This window comes from Malus domestica, chromosome 05 (genome assembly GCF_042453785.1).
Source record: "Malus domestica chromosome 05, GDT2T_hap1".
Taxonomy (NCBI): Eukaryota; Viridiplantae; Streptophyta; class Magnoliopsida; order Rosales; family Rosaceae; genus Malus; species Malus domestica.
The window spans coordinates 24267154-24276377 of record NC_091665.1 but is presented as its reverse complement, the minus strand read 5'-3'; the positions used below and the strand labels follow the sequence as shown (position 1 = coordinate 24276377).

Below are 9224 nucleotides of genomic sequence, written 5' to 3'. Positions count from 1 at the left end.
GTATACGGGGTGGTACACCGCGTATCACTACACAAATGGTGAGATATGTGTGCTAAAAAGTTAATAACTTAAAAAATAAAATTTCCCACCACTTCTATTAAAACACGTGGTGTACCACTTGTGTTCCAGTTATAATGAAAATTTTCAAAGCCCAAAAGGATTAGACCCGCCAGGGGACAGGGGCCAATCGGGTTTAGGGTATAAAGAATTCTAAAAAAATGCATCATGTAATTGACTATAAAGAATTATTCACATCTATTACAAATTTTTGCCCCACAAAGATTTTTTATGAAACATGTACAGATTTTTTATGAAAAATTCAAGTGCTTTACAAAGAACTCAATAATTATTGTATTTTAAATTAATAATAGAATAGAATAGACATGTCAAACAAATTGAAAAAATTCAGGCGGAGAATATAACTAGCATTCTTTTAATTGCAATCGAGTCTTAAAATATAGAACTAGCCCTTTAATTAAACAAAATAAAATAAAAGAATTGCTATTGGTATTTTAAAATTTTCACATTTCAAGTTTTCTATAATTAAAAAGAAAAATACATTTATAAGCGGTATATAATAAGATTTATGGAGTGCTAATAACAGTTTTTAAAATAAAATATTTCTCTTGCAAATTACAATAATCGAACCCGGTGGCAAAAGCAGTGGTCTGATCCGAAGTTGGTGTGTATCCGAGTGATCGACCTCCATACTTCATTTCAATTAGGGTTTTTGCTTGTCGAGAGAGACAGAGAGAGAAAGGGGAATTGGAATTCTTAGGGTTAGGGCCTGCTGTGATTACAATTCGATCTCCGCCCTGAGTTTGAAAGGAGGTCCCCCAGAAGGTATCGATTCGCTTCTTGTTCCTTACCATTTCCGCGAGCAAATTCTAACCTTTTATTCTCTAATTGCTATCTTATACCTCAATTTAGCTAATAAAGGTGATTAGTGTGTGTACATATGCAATTAGTGCTTTCTTTTGATGATTTGGGCGCAGGGGCAAACATTTATTGGGTAGTCCAATGCATTTCATTTAATTTCAAGTAAATAAAGGAAGTTCTCCAATGGCCAAGAAATCTGTAGCTCAACGAAGGCTAACGAAACTCGATGTCTATCTTTATATACCCAATATAATTGGTGAGTTTTTACTCACTTAGCTTGTATCATTTGTTTGAAACTACATTGTGAAGTTAGCTAGAAATGGGTTTTTTTGTTTTGTGAATGATTTTGTGCTTACTGGGAATGCAGGGTACATAAGGGTTCTTATGAACTGTTTTGCCTTTGCCCAATGCTCCTCCAACAAGCAGCTTTTCTCCGTTCTCTATTTCATCAGGTGAGAATTGGTGCTTATGAAGAATTCAGTTATGTGGTGTTTGGATTGTGGGTTTAGAAAAAGAGGTTTGCATTTGAAAGTCTTTTTTTTTTTGGTTTGTCTTTTGTTTTTTTTTCTTAAGGTCGATGGAGTCGGCGTGTGAATTTGATTCTCGAAATAGGGTAGGGCTGGTTTCAAATACTAAAGCAAAAATGAGTTATTTCAATTGTACCTCTCAATTTCTGAATTTTAAAGCATTATTTTCAATCCACAGCAAGACGTGTCAAAAACTTCTTTTTTTTCCTCAAAATATTATGCAAACAGAGTTTGAACTGACTCATCTAATTGAAGCATCTCAATTCAAGCTAACAATCCAAATGCAACCTTCGTTTTTGAGCTGTATTGTTTTTTCATCGTGTCTATGTTGGTTATAATATATGATTTTTTTTGCTGTTTCAGCTTTGTCTGTGATGGCATTGATGGTTGGTGTGCTCGCAAATTCAACCAAGGTATGATATTTTATGTATCTTGTGATTTTGTCTTTTACAGGAGGGGAGTGTGTTGTGCATATATACACTCGTATAAACAAATTGTTGTGCTCTTATATACTGAGGGTTTGGTCGTGTATCTTATCAGAGTGATTATCATTAATAGAATTCACTCGATACAAATATATCAAAGATCATATAGAGGCTCATACTTTTCATCGTACATGCCGTCTCCGACTTGAATTACTTTCCAATTACACTGTTATTTAGAGCTGGATAGTATAGGTATGAACACATTTCTATTAATAGGTACCAAACATAATGAATTATTTGTTAGTGGCCTCCTTATATTCGAGATTGCAGCATACCATTTGTGGAACCCTTCATGTTCTAGTAAATTATCACATAACTGTTATAGTGTCTTTAATTTATTTCTGTGTCCTGCCTGATTCCTGTCTTTAATTTATTTCTGTGTCCTGCCTGATTGACAGTAAGGATGAGTTCTTTTGCTAGCATATATGATCCAATTATTTGTTTGCCTATTATAAGCAGAAATGGTTAAGATTATAAGAATATACTTAAATTTATCATTTGATTTCATTTTTTTCTCTTCCTGGTTCAGTTTCGACTTTTGGAGCTGTTTTGGACATGGTAACAGACAGGTGATCTTTGATCTCTCTCTCTCTCTCTCTCTCTCTCTCTCTCTCTCTCTCTCTCTCTCTCTCTCACGCACACGGGCACACACAAAGACATGCAAGCGCACAACAAACTCATACTAATGTCGAGTTTTTTGCTCAAATGATTTCATATTAACCATCACTTATATTGATTACGACGTCTTTGTATCTCAGGATAAGCACCGCGTGTCTATTGGTAGTACTTTCACAAGTATACCGGTAAGATATTTTATTTATAGTCTGCATGTTGTGTTTAGCTAGACTGCATGCTTATCTTAGCTTCTGGGGGCTTTCAATGCAGGCCTGGCTTGGTTTTCCTTTCATTACTTGCCTTAGATATTGCCAGCCACTGGCTGCAGATGTACAGGTTAGATTCTTTTCTTTTTTATTTATTAAGTTTATCTATGGGATGAGTAGTATTTGCTTATTTGATCCTTGACAAGAATTGCTTTTGCTCAAAATTTATTACACTTTGTTGCAGTACTTTCCTGTTAGGCAAGGCTAGTCACAAAGATGTGAAAGACAGCACTAATTGGCTTTTTAAAGCATACTACGGAAACCGGATATTTATGGCTTACTGTTGTGTGGCATGTGAGGTAACTGTAATTTTGTCTGTGTATCTCCGTATGGAAACTTCTCGAAAGATGTTGCTACTCTTCTCTTACTTTGACTGTTTACTCTGCAGGTGCTTTATATAATTCTATTTCTTCTTGCAAAGAACGAAACTGAGAATTTGATTGCTGTAAGTCTTTTAGTTTTGTGAGGATTTAAAGACGATATTCCCAGGTTACTTTGGTTTCTGAAATCTTCCTCTTTCAGGTTTTAATGGGTCTTGCAAAGCATATTACACCTCTTTCTGTTCTAGTTGGGTTGAGTTTATTTGGATGGGCAGTCAAGCAAGCTGTTAATCTTATACAGGTAATGAGTAGTACTTCATATTATATGGGCATTATAATTTCCCGAAGTTCACCATACTACTCATACATCCTCCACTTACGTCACAGAAATTTGGAATGCTAAACCTAATCTGTATCAGTTATAATTAATTTGGCAAGTGAACTGATTGGTTTCGGAGTTAAATGGAAAGAGAAGGTTATAGGGATATTTGATGGGTGCAAGTACTGCTAGTGATAGTTCGTCATTGACCCAAAGGTTTCACAACTTTTATTTGAGATTGATACACAAATGCTTTAGCGACTAAAGACAGATTTCCAAAGTTTAAGTATGGTATAGTATCGAAAAACCTACTAGTTTTAGTCACTCATACAGGAGTTTTCTTGGTAGTTTGTCCTCCAAATATTCGTTTAAGTTAACATCTATCTACTTATTCAGCGTTTTCAAGTTCATGTCATCTAATTCTTCTAATCTGTTCGACCCAACAAGAATAATAAAAAAGAGAGTGAATATATGCTTCCTATTTTTGAATTTCATTTCTTGGTTTCAGTTGAAGACAGCAGCAGATGTGTGCGTGCTTCATGACATCAACAAAAAGCAAAGCCCCTAATGCACATCAACTTCTGTGAACCAGAGGCGCATTCTACATCCAGGTTCCTACTCAGTTCATGTCGAAATATGTTACCGTAGCGGATGAGAATGCTTTTGTAATTTCTTTTCTTTTGTTGATCTGTATTTCTCCCCCAAGTTAACAACACAAAATTAGACAAATTTGACATCTTTTCTTAACATTAAATGAAAAGAAAAGAAAAAAAGAAAAAAAGGTTAACAAGGCCATTTCCTATTTCCTATGTTTCATTCTCCTAATTGGTTGCATGATGTGAATCCACTCTGCAAACTATTTTGTAATTGCAACGATGATTATGAAAGGATTTGAATTTTGTTACGCATTGCCAGCACCTTGCACTAACCCAACATGTTGGGAAAATAAGTAGGGGCGGGCATGATTCGGTTTGACTCGGTTCAAGCACTAATTTGTCAACCGAACCAGAGCCATCTTCATGGCTTGGTTTTGACAAAAATAGTGGTGACAACCAAACCAAACCAGCCATCTTAAATCCCAATGGCCGTCTGTTTCTCACCTTCGTCGGCCATCCGATGCAGACTAAGTTACACGTCAAGACATTGGGTGACACGTTAGATGGGATGAAAAACGCGTTAGTAGGGGTTAAGTGAAACAATTTGAGTTCTAAGGAGCATAGCAAAAACTGAGGTGAAACAATTCGAGTTCCAAGGAGCGTAGCAAAAACTAACGAAAACACGACATAGAATTTATAATCCCATAATTGATAACTGATATGAACAACTGGTGCAACAAAATAGAACAATTTGTTTAGACCAAGGTTAACCATTTAACGTAAGGGAAACGAAAACCTATATACGAATTACATTTGTAGAAGGGTTGCCCTCTATAATTAAACTGGAAAAAGCTTTCAAAACGAAATACGACGGTATTCTCACTCAGAAAAGGTGCTGCGCAGACGAATTTTTGTTCTAAACGAATCGAATAATCCTTCTAAGATCTTTATCTAACACCTGCGAAGAAGCCTCAAGACGTTTGTCTTTACCGGGTAAAAAAATCTAATACAGGCTATACCCGAAGAACTGGCTGATGATGATGGCGAAACCAAGAGCAATTGCAACCAGGGAAGAAGCCCATGTCAGTTTCTCTGTAATTCTGGGAACTCGATCCTTTAATGCCCGACTACATGAACCTAGAAAGACAGTATAGCTTCCCATTGCAACTACGGTCCCAACTAAAAACATAACCAGGAATGCAGCGCCAGCTACTCGAGATGGCAAAGCGAGGGCTGGCAAGACCATCATCAATGCATCTGGCTGCAGCCCGTGGACAATTCCAGTGGCAAAAGTAGCAAAACCAATCTTCTTCTTTCCGACTGTAGGGTTATCTAGAGACTCATATACACTAACATCACACTCGCCATTCTCTAAGGCAACACAAGGAGTAGGGATTTCTGAAGCTTCCTTAATACCCATACCACCAATAACTAGTAGGGTAAGCCCCACAACTCTTGTGCCCCAAGTTCGGATAATCTCAATATGAAGCCTATCCTTTAGTAAAAGAAATATCAAGCCAAAGATAACCTGGCCAGCGTCATGGCCACATCCCCAGAGGGCTCCGACTAGAGCACTTTCTATGCGGGTACGTCCAATTGAGAGTGGAGCCAAAGCCGCTAGGTGGTCTGGCCCCGATAATGTGTGTAAGCAACCAGCAAAGAAACCAGTCCATGCACTACTAAGCAACTCTGTCTGGATCAGTCTTCCCCCAATAGCTGCCGCTGGGCTACCAGTGTTGGTTGCAGTTGGAAAGGATGCAAAAGCCGCTGGTGCAAAAGCTGGTGGTATTAAGATCAAAACAAGTGCAGAAAGCGCAACAAATGCTCCAGTGGTGATGGCCTGGACATGTTAGGAATATAAACTTAAGTTATCTGCTCAAAATAAATGGATTAATGGTCTCATGTGAGGGGTGAAAGGTAGCTGGGGAGTTGCCCTCCCCCTACACTTTCTGAAGTAAATATCAGTAAAACTTAATACTGTTACGCAGAAAGTAGTAAACCAAACAGAAAGATGTCATGGACAATAACTAAGGATTTGTGTAGACAGCATCTCCTATGTTCCTACTCCAATCTATTTTTTTATATCATATGGACTCCCTGTTAAAATTCAACAGGCACACAGGCAGTCGAAAAGAGAGAATCCACTCGAATTGCTACCAGCTTTGACATTATCTCTTCTGAGCTATTGTGTGTGTGTAAAGATTCATCCAATTTTCTACCAGCTTTGACATTATCTCTTCTGAGCTTTGACATTATCTCTTCTGATCACAAATAGCAAATTGTAGAAAATATGAAACATGAACACAGTTGCGCTCAAATTTTCTCACTTTACCCTAAACAACCATTTGAAAACTTAAAAATCATAATGCACCCTTGCAGTCTTACTACAAGGGATAGAATACTTCAGAATACACAAGTGTTAACATCCACAAATCGGTAAATTACATACACCCCCGAAATAACCATTGAACTTGGTTCACATTTACCTTAAAGAAAAGGTCTGAGACCAGCAGAAACACCTAGACCTGTACTAGAGTGAACATTGCTAATATAATGTGTGTTTAAGTTTTGACTCCATTGAAGCATCAAATGAAGCTACCTATACCAATCTGACTGGCCGACATTTATGGGTTTCCTTAAATTGTTCCTTTGTTCTGGTACCCCATTTGGTGCTAGTAATTAGGTGAGACAAATTTCAGCCCTAGGTCTTCAGTACGATGCTGATTAAAGCTATGCTCAGTTTTCGGAAAGCACAGAGATTTAGCGGCTTTATGTTGGAATAACTGGATATTTGTACTGATCTCAAGGCAGAGAAGAGGGCTTATCTACAAAAGGACTTGTGTACATACCACCATTTCATTCTCCAACCGCCTGGAAAATGAAAGACCAGGTATTGAGAGGACAAAACTTGAGTGCAATCTCTTTAAAGACCATAAAATTAAATTAATCGATAATATAAACTTTCGCAATTAGAACCACCAAAGGCAACCGATTCGGTCACAAAAAGTTTTGTAAGAGAGATAGTATAACAAATGAGGCAACGGTTTCAATCATCAATCTCATATAATTAGCCTCAATACTCTAAATTACAAAAATAATCGCAGTTTTAAAGGGCAAACAGAAACTGCATTGGATCGCAAAACGACTTAGTAGAAAATAATCGAATATTTCATCAACCCATCGAAACAAATGTTCAGATTTTCAAATTCACCGGGGCAATTGCAGCGCAGGAAAGACACTTTATAACATGATTATAGCAACAACAGCAACAAATAAACCCCACACAAATAGAAATGGAAAAATTCAAAATGATATCTTATGATTGATTTCTTTCATTTGAAACAAGAGATCAACGTACCTTGCGCTGCTTAGAATCCCTGGTTGCGATCTGATTGAGAATCTGGGATTTTGGCTCCGACCCATTTGGCGACCCGGCGCGGTTCGACGAGAGAGACGGCAGAATGTTCGACGGCGCCGATGAAGAAGGAGACCCAGAAGAAAATGGAGATGGGTTTTGATGTTTGCAGGAAACCAAGCGGACCCGTCTGAGATTGGGCAGTTGTGAAGCGGGAAAACCGAGTTTGGCCGAGTCAATACGGGCGAGTCGACTGAGGAAAGGAGAGGGTTTTAGATGGAGTTTCAAAGGGGTTGGGGGTGAAGAGGACAGAAGCCTTTCCATGGCTTCTCTCTCCCTCTATCTCTCTCTCTCTGCCTCTTTCTAATTCTGTGTAAAGGTTTAGATTTTGGACGCAAACAGTTTGCAGAAAGAGAGGGGGGGGGGGGGGAGAGAGATGGGATGTGGTGAAGTACAAGTGAGGATAAACTCTAGCTTGGACTCAAAAAAGAACTCTGGCTGAGAAGTGAGAACCCATAAGCTTAAACTCCGATTTCGACGTTCCTAAGATAAGTATGACTATATCAAAATATGGCTTTCAGAGAACCAACCTAGCCAAGAATAAGCAACCGTCACTCAGTACTATAGTCTGGTAATATTTCTTTTCACTTGTAAATGAGTAGTCTTAGATTCGTCCTAGGTTCAAATCTCGTAGATGACAAATTCAATAGCAAATTACGTTGTCCATTGTGTTGCTTAATCGAACTTTCCATTTCTTTAGTGTAAAATATTTTTATACTTAATAAAAAAAAAAGGAAAGCAAATGTGAGTAAGTTGTTATCGATTGGTTACTCTTTTGAAAGAAAATTGTAAGACAAATCTTATGGCCACATTTTGTCCACAATACTCGGGAGTTTGAAGAAATAGAAATACTAGTAGCCGTCACGTTACCTTATTTCTTCCCATCACTCTCCACTTTCTTCAAAGATTATCATTCATCATTCACCGTTGATGCTTGTCATGGTCAAAAACTCACCATGCCGTCCATTGCACATATTTAGTAGCTTTCCCACTCACCATCTTACGAAACAATTATAACCTATTTAAAAAGATATATATTTTTCTTGTAAATAGTCTCTTAGATTGACCGAGTCATCTTATTAATCTTTTGCTTTAAAAAAAATTAAGAATAACATTAATTGATTTCGAAAGTGAGAGACGCAGATAAGAGGTTTGGTCGATCTTCGAAACTATTTGTGATATAAATCTTTTTGTCAATCATTTTTAGAATGCGAGCATCAAATTAAAAATCTATGGACAAGAATGAATAAATTCAATAAATTTTAAGTATTATATTAAATTTAATTCGATCACGCATGATAATGAGACATAATATTTCAATAATTTAGCTCTCATAAACTGAGACGATGCTAAAATGCGAGTATTCAAGTAGAAATCAATATTTTGCTTGAAGAATAACTAGTTGGCAGATAAATAAGTTGGTCCGAGTTTGTTGGAGGATGATGAAATTTGGACAAAGGCTTAGAGCTTCACATTACAAATGGATGAAGTCACTCAAAAGCACGTTAGCCACGCACTCCTACGGGTTCATGCCTCATGCGTGCATGTGCACACCACACGCACTTACAAAACCAATTCGGGCCACTAACGCAAAGAAGTCGCACTCAACTCCAACAGTGTGAGTAAAGCCTAATGTGGTTGTGGCTTCCTACCCACCTTGTGTTTATGTTTGCTTCATAAAGCCAGACACCAAGTGAAATTTGGTAAAATAAGAAATTTGTTAGTATTTAAGAATGAATGAGGATCCTTTCCGGATCCTCTTTGTGAGGATATCGGGAATCCTCCAATCATATACGTTCATC

At 37.5% G+C, this 9224-nt stretch overlaps 2 protein-coding genes across 2 annotated transcripts; one reads left to right on the top strand and one right to left on the bottom strand.

The window, feature by feature from the left end:
- Positions 1-513: 513 nt before the first annotated feature.
- On the top strand, positions 514-4319 carry LOC103436222 (CDP-diacylglycerol--inositol 3-phosphatidyltransferase 1). The gene is made up of 11 exons (XM_008374645.4): positions 514-843; positions 996-1135; positions 1247-1331; positions 1770-1819; positions 2421-2460; positions 2650-2694; positions 2777-2842; positions 2957-3071; positions 3161-3217; positions 3295-3393; positions 3920-4319. The coding sequence occupies exons 2-11, from the start codon at positions 1063-1065 to the stop codon at positions 3977-3979; spliced, it is 690 nt and encodes a 229-aa protein (XP_008372867.3). The 5' UTR covers positions 514-843; positions 996-1062; the 3' UTR covers positions 3980-4319.
- Positions 4320-4697: 378 nt separating this feature from the next.
- LOC103436221 (chloroplast protein FOR GROWTH AND FERTILITY 2) lies at positions 4698-7934 on the bottom strand. Its single transcript, XM_008374644.4, has 2 exons — positions 7366-7934; positions 4698-5847 (listed from the first exon to the last, which is right to left on the bottom strand). The coding sequence occupies exons 1-2, from the start codon at positions 7684-7686 to the stop codon at positions 5011-5013; spliced, it is 1158 nt and encodes a 385-aa protein (XP_008372866.3). The 5' UTR covers positions 7687-7934; the 3' UTR covers positions 4698-5010.
- Positions 7935-9224: the final 1290 nt, after the last annotated feature.

Bases quoted from the DNA above. Each gene is read 5' to 3' on its own strand.
- LOC103436221 (XM_008374644.4), bottom strand. From the start codon at position 7,686: ATGGAAAGGCTTCTGTCCTCTTCACCCCCAACCCCTTTGAAACTCCAT. The intron at 5,848-7,365 runs GTACGTTGATCT...TAACATGTCCAG, and splicing joins GGGATTCTAAGCAGCGCAAG to GCCATCACCACTGGAGCATT.
- LOC103436222 (XM_008374645.4), top strand. From the start codon at position 1,063: ATGGCCAAGAAATCTGTAGCTCAACGAAGGCTAACGAAACTCGATGTC. The intron at 1,332-1,769 runs GTGAGAATTGGT...TTGCTGTTTCAG, and splicing joins TCCGTTCTCTATTTCATCAG to CTTTGTCTGTGATGGCATTG. The intron at 2,843-2,956 runs GTTAGATTCTTT...ACTTTGTTGCAG, and splicing joins CACTGGCTGCAGATGTACAG to TACTTTCCTGTTAGGCAAGG.